A 17,987-nucleotide genomic window follows, 5' to 3' on the forward strand; every position below is an offset into this window, starting at 1 on the left:
TGTCTGATGCTATAGCCTTCTTCTTTTAATACAAGAGCCGCGTATCTGTCTTTTTCTTCGATCCTTGCACGCATTTTTGCAATATTTTTATATCCTTATTGGAATTCAAAAAATAAATGTTTATTTGATATCGAAACTCAGGTTTCGACATTTTATTTTATAGCCAACGTAATAAGCAATTAAGACAGTTAAAAAAAATAATGGATTATTATTTTTAATAAGTGCAAGTTAAAGAGTTGAAAGTGGTCGTTAAATTTTGTCCAATTTATTTAAAGAAGATTGATAAGTACTTATCAGTTTTTTAATAAGTTAAACGCTATTTAATTAGAATTAGATGTAAAAAATTATACCACTTTAATCCGTATGTTTTAATTAACAAGATATTAAAAAAAAAATTTAATATGTCAATTAGAATCTTCTTAATTTTAATTTAAAGATTAATAAACCAACTAAAAAATGAGTGGTCTTTAATTTTTGACCACCGCTGTATATACTATTAGGTTAATCATTGTATTTTGTTTGGTATTTTGCTGTACTGGATCTTTCTATTACGGTTATCGCAAAAAAAAATCTTTGAAAGTTTGGCAAGCACCAATGTTTGTAGATATGAGCTTGAAAGAACAACGAGAGATATGTGCGGATTATTTTAACTTCCAGGCTCATCGCATCTAGAATAATTTTTTATTTCCGCTAAATTTTTCTATTCAAAATAAATTTACTTATGAAAGAAGAAAAGTTTTTATTTGTTGGCGCAACGTCACGTTATTGAAATTATAGTTACCATCGTTACCATCGTTTGAGTTCTTAAAAAATTTTGAAATTAAAACAACTAAAAAGTTTTTTTAAGTAAATTTATTTCAAATAAATTAAAAAATTAATTTAAAAGAGAGTATTTTATATTAATTGAACTCATATTTTATCAGTAATATTATTCTTTAAAAAATTGCAAAAATGTGATATTTAAAATTAAGAGAAGTATTTATAAAAGTGTTAATTAAAAAATAAAGATTTTTATTTTTTAAAGCATCTTATAGTCTTTTTTTGTTGTTGTTAAATCTTTATTAGGGCAAACTAACTTTACGCCTCAAACTACGCTTTTTATTAAATTTTTGTTTGTTTTAATTACAGTTTTTGGCTCATTTTTTATCATTCTTAATTACTATTTTTTCAATTACCATGATTTAACTATTTCTTCATAATTAAGAGGTTCGATGTTCAAAATCAGAGTTGATAATGCCGCCCGGCGGCAAAGTAACTTTCTGCCTAAAGGCCGACTTTATAGGGAGGCGGAAGCTGTAGGCGGCGGTCTCCCAATCAATTTTTAGCGGCAAAATGTTTTTTCTTCCGCCTCCAGTAACTTTCACCCTTTTATTGGCGGCCGCAGCCAGATTTATTTTTTGGATGCAAAATGTTTTGGAGGCCAAAGCCATTAGGGAGGCTGAAGCCATTGGTAGCCGCCTCCAGAAAAAATTTTGGAGGCAGAATCATTTGGAGACTTCTGCTTGCTAACTGGCTGCGGCCGCCAAATTGGAGGCAAAAGTATATGCCTCCAGCCGGCGGATGTAATGAAGTTAACGAGCAATTAAATATTAACTCAAAACAAACGATGAATATTTGACATCAAGTCTCATTTTTATATGTTTGCTTGCAAAAGTTTTGATTTTTTTTTAAACTAATAAATTAAGTAGAATAAATTAGTAGTTTTATTATTTAAAACAAAAGTTAAGTTGGAAACTTTATTTCTATACCATTGGCGAATAAATTTTTTTGACAAAAAAAGATTTATTCGCCAATGATATAGAACTTTTACAATATCCAATTATTTTTAGTAATTGGATATTGTAAAAGTTATTGCAAAATATGTACTAACGTTTATTAAAAACTTGCGACCAAGCTGTATTACGCTAATAGTTTTGCCAAATTATAACAAAAAAAATTTATAAACTTTAAATATACATACTTTTATATATAATATTTATATTTTACTCTATACTTTTAAAATGTTTAAAAATATAGTCTCATTTACATTTACACCATTTAAAATTCTAAGCGATTAAAAGTTTAAAACCTTTAAAAGTTAAAATTGTTTAAAAGATTAAAACGTTTAAAAATTGAAAACGTTTAAAATGTTTAAAAGTTTAAAAAGGTAGAATTAAAAAGGATTTAAAATATTTATTATTATTATTTCATTTATTTAACACCCAATGTAATTTACAAGGTAAAAAAGAAAAATAAGAAAGTTATTTCTCGTGATTTTCACTTAAGAATTTTTTCTTCCAGAATTTGTTTAAAAATTCCTCTTTGCTCTTTCGCATTCCAGCACTCTATTGCATGTTTCAAAGTTTGTTCAACTTCGGAGGGAATTTCACTTTTAGAAAGTGCTATTTTTATCTTCTTTTTATTTTGAATTAAGTTTTGAAAATTTAGCATCTGAAAACGGCATAGGTCCTGAATATCGCCAACAAACGAATGTTTAAATAAGGGGTGTTTCAGTTGTGAAAAGATAATGTCTGAAGTTGTTTTATTATTAAGAAGACGAAGAAACAAGTTTAATTTATTTTGTTGAATACTTTTTGAAATTTCCTGGATTTTAAATAGCGAATTTGTATAGTTCTTACTGTGTTTTGAAACATTTAGAAGCGATTTTAGTGCACTCCTTCCAATTACATCTAGCTTTTTCATCAAATCAGAATTATTTTCACATATCTCCATACAATAAGTTAAGTTAGGGACAGCCAATAATTTATATATATAAGAAATAGAACTGGGGTGGGCAAACCGGATTCCAGATTGAATAAGAGTTTGAACAACAGCTCTAAAGTTTGAAATTTTTTCATCAACATTTGTATTATTGAGTGAAGCAAAAGTTGAATGTTTAGTATTCCATGTGAATCCCAGATGTCTAAGTTTATTCTGAAGATTTATTTTATTACTAGATATCGTTATCGTATTGGTTTGTATTTGTGCTTTACCTGAAATCAAGAATTCAGTTTTTTCGGCATTTATTTTAATACAATTTAAATTACTGTAAATATTGTATGCTTTTATCAGCTTTTTGAGACCAGAGAGGGTAGAGCTTAAAAGTATGATATCATCCGCATATGCCACCACACCAGTGAAGTTACCATATATCGATGTGCCAACAATACCTTGATTTGTAATAGTTTCAAGAAGACTTTCAGTATAAATATTATATAGGTGAGGTGAAAGAATCGATCCTTGTCTTACTCCTTGCTTTAGAAGAAAGGAGTTTGATTTACAACCTTGATATGAGACTGTTGCACTACTATTGTTATATAACGAAGAGATAGTGTTAACTATACAGAGTGGTAATTTTTTATCGAAATATAATTTATCAAATAGGATATTCCAGTTGCAGCTATCAAAAGCTTTTTCTACATCTAAAGAGCATAGGTATACAGGTGAATTTTTGCTATTGTAATGTTTAATTGTTTCGCTAATTAGAAATTCAGCATGTAGCGTTGAACAGTTAGCATTGAATCCAAATTGTGGGGGGTGAGTATCTCTAATATCCGGACATATAATAAGGATTAGGTATTCTAGAACCTTTGTAAAAATTGGTATAATGCTAATACCGCGATAATTGTTCGGGCTATCTAAAGATTTTTTATACGATTTAACAAGGGGTACAATAATAGACGTCGACATTGATAATGGTGTCCATCCATAATTAATGGAATAATTAAAAAATTTGATGAGCCATTTTGTTAAAGTATCACAATTTGCGTATTTCAAATGTTCTGCTGAGATACCGAAAGAGTCAGGAGATTTTTTAAATTTTAGGTTCGAAATTGTCCTAATTATATTTTCTTCAGTTATTATAACATCATCATGTTTTGTACACGGGGGAATTCTCCGATGATTTCCATTACGATGTGTTATTTTTGAAGTATTCAGTACTTTTTCGAAGTGGTTTGCAAATTCTGAAGTAATGGATTTTTTGTCTTTTTTATTATTTATGGTAAATAATCTAGAATTTATGTCTTTGTTTAAACATCTAAAAGCAATCCAAAAGTTATTTGGTCTAATATTTTTTAACTTTTCAATTTTAGTATACTGTGCGCAAATTTTATTATTTTGAGCCAACTTGACGGCTTTGCGAAAGCTTTTACGAGCCATTAAGTAACGATTGAAAGTTACGGAGTTTAAATCTTTTAAAATACCAGAATCCCTCCATTTGTTGAAATGAATTGAAAGAATAGTTTTAGAACGACTTAATTCAGGTATCCACCAAGATTTTGAATACAAACATTGCTTTTTACTTTTTAAAGTTTCCTTAAAAGCTATTTGAGCGCTGCCAGCAATTATTTTATAGATTTGAATAAGGTCGTATTATCAGTAAAATTAAGATAGTTAAAGCAATTGGTTAAATGATCATTATATGAATTTATAAAGTTAGAATCGTTCCAAGCGTAGCTAGGAATATTAGTATCTTCTTCTATTGTGGTATTGTATTTAGTGTGCTTACCTTCAACTTCAACTGATATTGAAAGTGGTAAATGATCGCTTAAGTTATTTGAGCACTCAGGATGAACAATGCATTTTAGACTTAGGAAATTTGTATATTTTGGTATGACGATGATCAATATATGACGAATTCGGTAGCGTCTGGTGCCGATATGTATAATTAGGGCCAGAACCTTTAGTTACATCTACTAGTTCTAATTGATTTGTTTTTAAAAATTCAGATAAGTGGACAGAATAACTGTTTTTTTGGAATTCGATCTTTCAAATAAGTCATATATTTGGTGTGGAAAAGATTGGAAATCACCGGCTATAATTATATTACCGTTACCTTCGTAACTATTAATTAAACCTTTGACGATATCTAGTTGACTTTTGTATTCTTCCAATGATGAGAGGCTGTTCCGCGATGAGGAGAGGTATATTCCAATAACTATAATATTAAGTTCATTTTTTTCGAAATTTATTGCTAAAATATGGTCATCCTCGTAAAGTACTCTAATATTTTGGAATTGATTTCTTCGTATAAAGAACGCATTTCCGCCAAATGGTCGACCTTTTACATGTTTATTAGACTGATGGAAATAAATGGAGTGTGTTTTATTAAATAAATCTCTTATTATGGAGTATTCAAGATTAGATATCCAATGTTCACATAAAAACGTTATATCATAAGATTGTATAAGTGACTTTGTAAATTCAATGTTTGACTTAAGTCCCTGACAGTTAAAAGTACATATATCGAAAGTTGTTGAAGGCTTGTTTTTTCCTCTTATGCTGCTTGGATCCATTTTCAATTAAAATTTTTATCCTGGCTCCCGTTGGATACCAGATTTTGTTCACTGTTTTTGAAAAAGCGTTTTGTCCTAAAAGGTTTTACAATTATATTATTGTGCCATACCTCAGGGTTGAATATCTTTATTTTTTCGGAACTGTTTATTGTAACTCGAAACGATCTATTATACTCGTTTATTTTGTTTACGGCAACTAACAATGGCGTAATGTCTATTTCACTTATCATATAATTTTTAAGATCTTCTTCAGTAACTTGATTGCATATGCCTCCCACAAAGACATCAAATTTACGTACAATTTTTTCGCCTGCAATGCTTTTATGATCAGTAATTTTAGTTCCAAAGATAGGCTCGACCTTACGGTACTTTTTTTCAAAAGATAAATTTTGGTGGCGTGCAACAGGCCGCATGGGTTTATTATTCTTACCAATTCAAATAAAGTTGTCATCTTTTTTCCGTTCAATACTCATTTTCAGTTTTTTGTCATTTATTACGTCAGAAATTTCCTCTGAAGTTCTTGCGGTTTGAGCCACAACGTTGGCAAATGTTTTTGAAAAATGTTGTTTTTGTGTATTTTTAATTTCAATATTATTTGGATATAAGGAATCACAATTAATCGAATTTGAAACAATAGATTTGATTGTTGGTTTGCCGCAAGATTGCTGAAAGCTATCTTTCGTAGAATTTGCGGTGACTTCAGAATTTTTATTTTCATTTTGCGTGTAGTAGTTAAAATGTTTATCTTCACATTGTGCATAATAATCATATTTTACGTTTTGGGTATTTTCGTTTGATACTTTAAGGTTTTTAATAAGTTTACTTTGATGAGTTAATTTTTCTCGCATCAGACTTAGCTCCAATTTTATTTCTTTGTTTTCTTTTAGAATCGAGTTTGTCATAGTAATTAATTCTTTAACTGACGAGATTAAAAACTTGTCACTAATATTTTCAACATTTTTGGTCGAGATTACGGCCTTAACTATATCTTTATGAAGTTGCTTTTCGCATATTGTGATCGAAAATAAATAAATATCCTCCAAACATAGTGATGTTTTATATCTTTTGCGAAGATTCTTTTCAGCTGGGTTTTCGGAGTCTAACGTTATATTTATATCACAGAATTGTTCTGTGCCAAATATATCCAGGATTTCAGTAAATAGGCGTTCGCGAAGATTTCTAATCAAGCTATCTGAAACTGTTTTCAAACTTTGAACAATTAAATCCTTCGGGTGAGAGCATATTTCATCTAAGTCTTTCAGATAGTTATCTTTAAACGTATTTGAATCACATATCAAATTGGAAAATATCTCACCGACTAAACGTGGTGCCATATTCGTATTTTAAATTCAATTATGGTGACAAGATAATACCAAATCAAGTAACAAATTTATATGGTAAGTTCATAGTATATACCCATAAAATATAAATAACTAAACTAATACTAAAAACTTAAAAAATACTATATAACTTTTCGTTAAATTTTTCGCTGCCAAAACACGTCCGTTCATGAACACGTCCCAAACAAAAAAAAAAAAAAAAAAAACGTTGTTTAATTGTTTAAAACTAAAGTTTAGTTGTTGAATGTTGAACACAGAATAAAGCAAGAATTACGATACCACGATAGATTTAATTAAAGTAACGATACCAGAAGAGAAATTAAAATATGAATGCGATATCACACAATTAATTAAATTAAAATAACTGTAGTGACTGTTACGAAATCAATTCCCTTTTTATATTAAGTTTATTAAATATTTTAATTGCTTCAGCGATGTTTCTTGTTGTACGTGCAATTATTTTACTTTATATCTCAACCGTTAGTGAAGCTTTAACTCTTTATCTCGACCGTTAATGAAGTTTTAACTAGGGTTGTTCGCCGTAAACAAAAACTTACGAAAACTTCGCATTTTTATCTTCCGTATTTCAAGTTGCTATTGCGGAAATTGTTCTTTTGCAAATTCACTTTTCGTAATACGTTTAATGAAAAAAATAAATAATAATTATTCCGTAATAGCTCTTTACGAAAAGAAACTTGGGAAACAAATCATTTCGAAAGAATACTTGCGAAACAGTTCCTTACGGAAGGAGCGTTTCGGAATGTGCGCTTACGAAATAGACTCGAAAGCATTCATTAAACTGTTATGCAAAAAAATATTATTATTTATTATTTAAATGAAATAATGTTATTAAATGATTCTTCGATAGTTTTTACATATATATCTATACAGGCCCTATCAGAGGGGGAGCCACATGGGCCATATGGCCTCGGCCTCCGATTTTGTTGGGGCCTCACATTTTCAAAACACATTTGTTAAACACGAAAATAAATATCAAAGTAATTATTTTAATCTAATTATTCTAAACAATTTAACTTTAGGTTTACTTAAAATAATAAATTAATTTCTTTTTCATAATTACACATTTCCAAACCTAAATTCGATATGATAAAGATTACGTCATGTAATGATGCAATTAACCCTCCGTCGGGCGCGCTTGATCAAATTGATACAATTCAATTACTTTTAACTCGAACGAGTTTTTAAGTTATGACTTAGTGTTCTGCTTTTTAGTAGCTTCATTTTTTCTTATATTTTTTAGTTCTACTTCATCAAACAAGATTAAATCAATTCATTTGGAACTGTTTCTTATCATTTTGTATAAAGTTGATATATTGCGCTTTGTACTTTTGTACGCTAAAGTTGATATATTGCGCTTTGTACATTGCGTTTTGTACTTTACATTTTGTAACTTTGAGAATAGTAATACTTTTTTGTTCTGGTAAATATTTTTTAATTTTTAAACATAATTCGTTTTATAAATTTGTATAAGTTCGATTGATGTATAAATTTATTATATTTTCAATTTTCAATATTATTTCCAGACACCATTCAAATGAAGAGAAAATTTGATAGTGGTGCAAGTTAAAAGGCGGCGGAGAAAAGAAATGGCCAAAGACGCATGCACCAACTCAAAGAAAATATATTCGTTTTTAAAAAACAATCACAAAACACAGTTCAAATTGAACAAGCAAACCAAACTCAAAGTCTGAGTGACAATGGTAACATTGAAAATATAGTTGTTCCAATTGCAGAAGACCCAATTTTTGACCAACAACCAGCAGGAAATTTAAATATTATAAATCAGGAACGGGTTGAAACCGAAATCTCATTACAGAAAAATGCAGGTGAAAATAAAATTCGAGATATGGAAACAGAGATAACTGATCCGATTCATCAAGGTAATCCGTTCAATTTTATTGACATTGGGATTATCAACAAGAACAATTCTTGTCAAGTGAACTCTTTTCTTAAGATTACTTGTTTTGAAATTCCAAATAATATCGTTAAAGACTCTAATCATCATGCATTTCCTTATCGTTTTTTAAATAAAACTCTTGCAAATGGAGAAACATGCAAAAGAGACTGGTTGTGCTGGAGTGTTGAAAAACAATCTTTGTATTGTGCACCATGTTTCCTTTTGAACAAAAATGCTGCAAATGTGTCATTTTTCTCTAGTTCTGCCGGATGGGGCATCAGTAGAGGTTGGAGAAGATTGAAAGATCGTATTCCGTCGCACGAAATTTCAATTTACCATAAAGAAAACTATGTTGTATGGAAATCTGCTAGTAGAGCAGCATTATGTGAAACTTCAGTGGATAATTTACTCTTATCAGAACTCAAACTGAAACTGAAAATCGAAGACTGAAACTGAAAAAACTGAAACTGAAAAAAGACTGAAACTGAAAATCGAAGACTGAAACTGAACATCGAAAAAAATTATTCCAACGTATTCTAGATGTTATTATTTTTCTTTCTGAACGTAGATTAGCACTTTTTGGTTCTAACCAACGAATAGGTGATCGAGCGAATGGAAACTTTTTAGGTATTATTGAGCTTCTTTAGCAAATATGACCCACTTTTAGCTGAGCATGTTAAACATGTTCGAGAACCACAACAGTGTAAGCAGCGAATGCAAGCTCATTATCTTTCAACACGAATTCAGAACGAATTTATTGATATTTGTAGTTCACATGTTCAACAGCAATTCTCCACGAAATTGTGAAAGCAAAACATTTTTCAATAATAGTTAATGCTATTTCAGATTGCTTGTACAAGGAGCAAACTACTCTGGTTATTCGTTATGTTAAAATTTTAGATAATTCAAACTTTTCAGTTGAAGAAAGATTTATTTTATGATTGACTCAATTCAATCCGGCCTCGCGCGACGATTTCAGTCGTTACAAGAAATTTGTAAACTTTTTGGATTTCTCTGGCAGTTAAAAAATTTGTAACAGTGTAACATTCCACTCATACGTCGTACCTTCTTAATTCCCAGGCCTCCCCAAAAATGCGTTTTTAGTAGACAAGCGCGTCTCTTGGCTAGTTGGCTTCATAAAACGTACAAAAAGCGCCACATCTGTGTGTGACGGTCTGTCTAATTTATTGCATTTAGTCTTAAAGTTAGACATTTATCTGGTCCTGATCTATCTGAAGACTTTAATGGCTTTGCATTATCTTGCATCGCGTTTTGCGCAAATTTTTCTTTTGAGGCCTCCGATTTTTAACTGGCCGGGGCCTCTCCAAACCTCTGAAAGGCCCTGTATCTATATATCTATATCGATATCTATACCTATCTATCTATCTATATATATATATATATATATATATATATATATATATATATATATATATATATATATATATATATATATATATATTATATATATATATATATATATATGTGTGTGTATAAATATATATATATATGTGTGTGTATAAATATATATATATATATATATATATATATATATATATATATATATATATATATATATATATATATATATATATATATATATATATATATATATATATATATGTAGTGTCCGGACTTTGTCGAATAAAATTCCGGTTTACGAGAAATTTCGAAAAATTTTCGATAAAAACTGAAAAATTCGGAAACGATAAATTATTATTTCTCGTTTTCGAGTTTTTTCGTAACATCGGAATGAATAAAATATTTATAAATTTCTGTTCGAGTATTTTCGAAAAAAATCATTGTTTACAATAATTCTTATTTTTGACGACTATGTTTTTAAATACATTTTACTTTTTTTTACCTTTAAATTTTACAACAAATTTTTTATTGTTCTTTGTTTATTTTTATGATTAATTTTTATTTTATTTTAATTAATAACTTGAGTTGAATTCACTTCTTAATTTTTTTTTGGTAAAAATTAAAATTTGACGTAATCTTTGTTTAATAATTTCTAGACAATTATTAATTCTAATTTAATTTTGTATAAACAGACAGTGCAGAAACTTCCGGAATGGCGGACGCTTTTTTATAACGAATTTTATAAAAAAATTTAAAAAAAAAAGAAAGATAAAGAAAAAATAAAAAAATAAGAAAAATAAATGAAATAAAAATAAAGAGAATGAAGAAAATAAAAAAAAGATATAAAAAAGCAAAAACTAAAAAAAAAATTAAAAACCAAATCAAACAAATTAAAAAAAGAAAAAAATTAGATAAGAAAAAGACAAAAAAACAAAGTTAAAAGAAAAAAAACATTCGAAAATGGAAAGTAATTAAAAAGAATTTTAAAAATATATATAAATTGCTCCGTTTATGAAGAAAGGAAAAAGAATATTTTTTAAATTTTATTATTCTTAAAAGACTATATGTGCTTGCTTGATATGATTTACTTTTTTATTTTATTATATGATTTATTATCATATAATTTTATTATTATTCTTATAATTTATCATCATTATTATTATCATTGTTATTTGTATTATTAATGCTATTTCATGGTATTTACATAAGATTAGTTTTTAACTATTTGTAAATGACCTCGATTGTAAGATCTTTTATCGAAAAAAAATATATATTGATATTGATAATAATTTCTAGTCAGTTATTAATTTTTATTTTTAATTTAATTTTATTAAAATTAAAATATTTCTAAGTTTGTTGAATATAAAGGATGAAGAAAATTTTCTTCAGTCTACTTTTGTTTTGATAAAAGCAAGAAGCCAAAAATTTGAAGAAAATATTGAATAAAAACTTTTTCTTGTTCGTTGATATTTTTGTGATAAAGCTTAAAAAATTATTAGTGAACTCAAATCAAAATGCCAAAATCAAATAATGCTTTCTGGAATTTCTTTGACAAGGAAATTGTTCCTAAATTAGACTACCCCCTTGCTGTATGTAAAAAGTGTGGACAAAAATTAAAAATGCAGCAATCTTGAACTTCCAGTGCCAGATACCACTTTAGGTCATATATATATGTACATATATATACATATATGTCACTGTACATATATATATATATATATATATATATATATATATATATATATATATATATATATATATATATATATATATATATATATATATATATATATATATATATATATATATATGTACAGTGACCTAGAAAGGTTAAGAAAGTTACGCAGCTAAAATTTAAATAGAAAAAACTGAAACTTTAAGTTAGTTTTGAGGGAAAGGACAACGCTCCCTCCGCAACATGTCCCTATACCAGTGTTTATATGCATTAATATTTATCAAGTACCGACTTTGGTTCACTTCGGTTGTTTATTGTCTTTGGCTTTGCAGAAATGGAGGTTTACTATTTATATTCTCATATATAAAAACTTAGTAAAATATTTGGTTCCGTTACATTTTTTTTAATTTATCACTAATTTTCAGACTAGCTAGAGCTCTGAAACTTTCAGCGCTTGTATAGTCCTGGTGAGCTTCTATGTTTAAATTGTTTCCAGGGGCGAAGACCCGGGAAAGGGTTTTATTGTACGTACCCGCTTTATTACTGCAAAATCTTGCAACTAAAATTTTACTGCTTTCCAAAATGGCTAGAGTTTTAAAACTTTCAGCGGTTGTATAGTCCCAATAGCGTTGGGATGTTGAAAATTGCGGGAGAGGGGAGGATCAAATTTTTAGGATTGATTACCTAAATTATGTCTTTTTTTGATTACAACAAAAGCATTATTTCCTAATCACGCAATTTTATTCGTATAAAACCGTCTCTTTTTTTCCATTAACTTACTAACTCAGGGACTAATTAACTGCTCTCACACACCTTCGGGTAAGTAATGAATATAAAGAAAGGAACAGGAAAAAAACTGCCTTTGAGTTAAACAAACGACAAGTTTACAGTAAAAATTAGTTCGATAATGACCTTTTTTTTTTTTAACCCACTCATTTAAAACAATTTTTGCAATAAAAAACTCTTTTATTAGTTATTTAATGTTAACGTGTTAGTAAAAGTTTAATTTTTTTTTTAATTATTATTAAGACAATTATTACGTTATTAAGATAATTATTTCGTTATTAAGATAATTATTTGAAAAATATAATAAAAAGTGTTGCTAAAATCAATGTATAAAAATCGTTTATATTATTAATAGTTTTTTTTAAATAGTTATATCGAAAATCAAGATAAGTAGCTGCCACAAAAATATTATCAGTTAAAATATAATTAGGCGACTTTTTAAAGAATTTAGTAACTGAAATTTTAATGCTTCTATAAGATCTGTAGAGAATTCCATATTAGTCATTTTACTATTCAATAACCTGTAAACAGCTGGAAATAATAAAGAAACTGTAGAATAATTTCGACCACTTAAGCTTATTGTCAAATCTTTTAGTGATTCAAACAAATTGCAAAAATCATTTATTATTATAAACTCGTCATCTGAAGGCACATATTGAAATATGCATTCAGCACCATTTTCATATATAATAATATGTATATATATATATATATATATATATATATATATATATATATATATATATATATATATATATATATATATATATATATATATCACTGTACATATATATATGTATATATATGTATGTATATATATATATATATATATATATATATATATATATATATATATATATATATATATATATATATATATATATATATATGTATATATATTTATATATATATATATATGTATATATATATATGTACAGTGATATATATATATATATATATATATATATATATATATATATATATATATATATATATATATATATATATATATATATATATATATATATATATATATATAGGGCCGCCCACAGGATTTTTTGATGATTCAGATATGGTACTTTTACGTATTGGGCTAACTTCAAACTTAAGTATGTTTAAGTCTATGACAGATTAGCAGATTTTGCAAATAATCGCGAAGATGGAGGTCTGGGAACAAAAATACTCTAAAATTTTAGCCCCTTCCTCCCCCATCTAAGGTGAGGGCAGTTATGTAGTAAAATTTTCAACTTTACTATTTTATACTAAATTTAAATTCATCTACAGGTTTTTAATTTCATTTAATAAGTTTGTAAATTACAAAAGTTATTATCATGCAAATTTATAACCCCCACATTTTAGGGGAGAGGGGGGGGGGGAATTGAAAAGTTTGCATAGCAATAATTTTTGTAATTTACAATTTATTTTAATGAAATTTAAAACCCGTCGATAAATTTAAATTTAGTATAAAATTGTATAGTTGAAAAACTTTAAGGTACTTTTGTTCCCAGGCCTTCATCATCGCGATTTTTTGCAAAGCCTCGTCATTTGTTATCAACATGAACATACTTAAGTTTGGAGTTAGCACAATACGTGGTGTCATATCTGAAATATCAAAAAATCCTGGTTGGCTCTGTAAAAAAAAAAAAAACGCGTAGGCAAAGCTCGCATTTTGCTTGCTCGATTTGCCTACGCGTTCAGCAGTTTTGCGTTACGCAAAAACTTTATATATTTTATTTAACTTTATATCTTTTATTTTATTTTAATTATCTTTTGATATCGTTTATGCGACGTTTATTCTGAAGAAATAAAGTCTTAAGTAAAAGCATTTAACCGCAATTGTAAACTAATAGATTTTTTGTTAAAGAAACAGTTTGTTTAATAATTTTTTTTATTGTTGATAAAAATTAGTTAAAAAAAATAAAGTGTTTTAAGTTTTATCTTAAGGAATTAAATATATAAATTCCTTTTAAATATAAAAATTATTTTTTGTCGTAATAGTTTAAAAAATGTAAGATTTATTTTAATGTAAATATTTTATTAATAAGATATTTTGTTTATTGTTAATTCAATAACGTAAAGTTTTAAAGACGTTCGTTTAATTTATGAAAATAAATTATGATCACGAATACGTTATCGGTAACTGATAAATAACAAAAAAAAACTCATTGTTTAAAAACGTTATTAAAAAGAGTTTACAAATTAAATAAGAAAAAATTTATTAACAGTTAATAAAATAATCAAAAACCATAAGTAAAATCATAAGAAAATAAAGAAATATTATTTTACGTTTCATAAATAGAATATACTTACAAAATAAAATTTAGTTCATATTGAAAAAAATAATAAAAACGATTTATTAAATAAGAACTTAGATTTTATTTGTAACTTTTGTTCTAGTGAGAAAAAAACTAACTGTTTGTATGATTTTTAACGCGTTAATAAAATAACTTTAATAACAACGCGGTAATGCGTCACTAAGACGCTAGTGACGCAATATCTTCTAACGATGCAAAATATATTTGCTGAGTTGAGTTTCTTAGAAATGCGTTACGCGTTTTCGCTACGCAGCGAAATCTCGTAGCAAGGCCTGATATATGTATTGTTAATGTTCTAAGCCGACGACGAGACTGGGGGCTGGAGAACATTAACAATATTTTTATCATTTAATATAGAGATATTAAATAATAAAAAATAATGAACTAAATAATGTAATCAATAATTTATGCTCTAACAATATCAAAAACATTAATTCTAAAAAATTTGTATAAAATATTTACCTTCACTATGTCTAAATAAACAACTAATGATTTGCACTTTGCAATCAAGCTATTAAGTTTATCTTTAAGTAAATTAATTTCTTCATATTTTCGAGCTTCAGCTTCTGTTATCTCGGTTGTTCGTAATCGTCAATTGTTCGTGTTCGTCATCTTTATTAAATTTTTTTATATTTATGATATTTCTCCATATAACATTATAATATTTATTTATAACAATAATAAACATAATATTAAAAATAATTCAAAAAAATAATACCCATACAGTTCGTATATCGTTTGATATTAAATTTCTTTAAAAAGTCGACTGCGCATAAATTTATTTTATGACCAACGCATGGAAAATATTTTAATAGAGGATCTAAATCTGTTAAAGCTTTTTTCATATTAAATCCAGAGTCTGCTACAGCGTATAGAGGCTAAATTTAAAAAAAAACTTTGTTTAATCCATACTCTTCTTATGATATATTTGAAAAAAATGTAGGTTTCTACAAGCATTTGCAATCTATGGGTTAATTTTCCATAATTTTGTACCTTATTTTCAATATTCCATTCTTGTAATATTTCTTTGATTTTTGAAGTGATGTATGGAGGTTTATGTGATTCGGTCAAGTGATATAAACCCAGAACTCGACTTCAAAGACGATAACTTTTATCAACATAATGAAAATTTGCATTTAAATAGGCTTCTTGCGAAATTGAAGTCCAAATATCGTGTGTGAGCAAACCATATAATAAATCGTTCATATCTTTTTGTACATTTATCCTTACTCTTTCATACTTAAAACAACATTGTTATATATATATATATATATATATATATATATATATATATATATATATATATCTTAATATATATAAAGGGCAATGTGTGTTTGTTTGTGTGTGTGTTTGTTTGTTCTCTATAGAAATCCAAACCGCCGGACCGATCTCGATGAAATTTGGCATGGGGGTAGTCCTCGAGGGGAAGAAGGTTCTTAGCTGGGTTTTGACCCCGTACCCCGACCCTCGGGGTCAGGGGGGTTTTTGTGTACAGACCGGGGTCATTTTTGTGTACAGATATCAGGTAAGCCAGTTTAAATATTGGCCCGGGCAATGCCGAGTAACTCCAGCTAGTATATATATATATATATATATATATATATATATATATATATATATATATATATATATATATATATATATATATATATATATATATATAAAATACTTACCATTTTCGGAACTAAAGCATATAATATTGTTTGTCGTTGAGGCAGTTTGTAATCTAGATTTAAACTTTTAACAAAACCAATAAATGATTGGTGATTTACAAGGCACATCGGCATACTTGTTTTGAGAAGGAAATCAAGCAGTTTCTCAGTTATAACTTCTTGTCTTTTTAGTGTTAACCTTTTATTAATGTAGCTGTTTTCATCAACTTCTATTTCTTCATTTTTTTCCAAATCTAAATCGTAAGGAACATCTAGTTCTTGTCTTTTGATATTACAATTTGATGGTCCAAGTATTTTATGAACAGATTTTAGATGCCAAATAATGTTGCTTGTGGAATCGCCGGACCATTTTTTTTTCCATTTACTATTGTCTTCGGGATACTTTGTTTTACAATGTTGACGTATTACAAATTTATTATTTTTTTGAGGCAAATCTACATGATCTTAAACAAATGACTTACATGCTCTAAATCTTTATTTTTCCCCCAAAATGGGAAAGTTTATGATGTTCAAGTTATGTTCTTTATTTAACTCTTGTTCATTGAAAGACATTTTAAATATATTTTAAGAAAGTCTAGGTTTATTTATAAAAATTTACTAACTGAAACTTATCAATATCATTATACTTATAATAATTAGTGTTTTAGTTACCTAGTTAGTTATACGTATTTGATTCATAAAACGTAATTAAATATTTTTAATATGCCGCGTTTCGTAAGTGTTTTTCCGTTAAGAACTGTTTCGCAAGTTGCAGTGCGAAAGAGTTTCGTTTCGAAAGAAATTTGGTTTTTTATCATTATTTCAAAAAATAAAACCTTAAAATGTTCATATGTTGCAATACTGAAAATAAAATTTTATTACAAATTTTTGGTATATAAAAATTTTAATTTTTACAATTGTATTAGTTTGGCCAACAAAATTTTTTTATAGACTTCAAAAGGTCGTTTAGCGAAAGAGCTTGTTCCGCAAGCGCGACTTTCGTAAGCGCTACTTTTGTATGTAGCAAAATAGTTTTATTTCATAATTCAACTTGCGAAAGGCGACATTTCGTAAGTAGCATTTGCGAAATGAACATCGACGGGTTTTTTTGTTTCGTAAAATTCGGTACGAAAAAAAAAATTCCTGATTTTCAATATCCTTCCGAAAGAATTTTATTTTTCCGGAATTGTACGAAATATTCCGGTTAACAACTCTAGTTTAACTCTATATCTATTTTAATTTAACTCATTTTTTCAGTCACTAACACAGCAACGTTTGGAGTTTTTGATTTGCATTTTATTATCAATGAAAAATACACCTGATAAAAATACACAATATAAAACATCAAACAATAATAAGCATCAAGCACTAACTTTCAAGGTAAAATTTTAATAACAATGTAAAATCTGCTTAGTTTGTAAACCATAACATACTAATTAAAAAACTTGAATATTATGGAGTAAAAAATAACTATTTCCTTAGGTTCAAAAGCTATTTGACCAATAAAATGCAATTCATCCAATATGCGCAAAAACAAACAATTCCATATGCTGTAACTTGTGGTGTCCCCCAGGGCTCTATTTTAGGACCCTTATTATTCTTAGTATAAATGATTTAAATTTAGCAACACACTTCTTAAATTATATTCTTTTTCCAGATGACT

General features: G+C 27.5%; 1 protein-coding gene across 1 annotated transcript in view; it reads left to right on the forward strand.

Moving 5' to 3' along the window:
- LOC105847470 (uncharacterized) overlaps positions 1-1,024 on the forward strand; it is a 28,244-nt gene extending 27,220 nt beyond the window's left edge. The window contains exon 4 of the mRNA XM_065809691.1: positions 501-1,024. Coding sequence (XP_065665763.1) covers positions 501-672 — 172 coding nt within the window. The 3' untranslated portion in view covers positions 673-1,024. The remainder of the gene's footprint in view (positions 1-500) is intronic.
- The last annotated feature ends 16,963 nt before the right edge of the window (positions 1,025-17,987 follow it).

The sequence above is a fragment of the Hydra vulgaris genome, chromosome 11, assembly GCF_038396675.1.
Source record: "Hydra vulgaris chromosome 11, alternate assembly HydraT2T_AEP".
Taxonomy (NCBI): Eukaryota; Metazoa; Cnidaria; class Hydrozoa; order Anthoathecata; family Hydridae; genus Hydra; species Hydra vulgaris.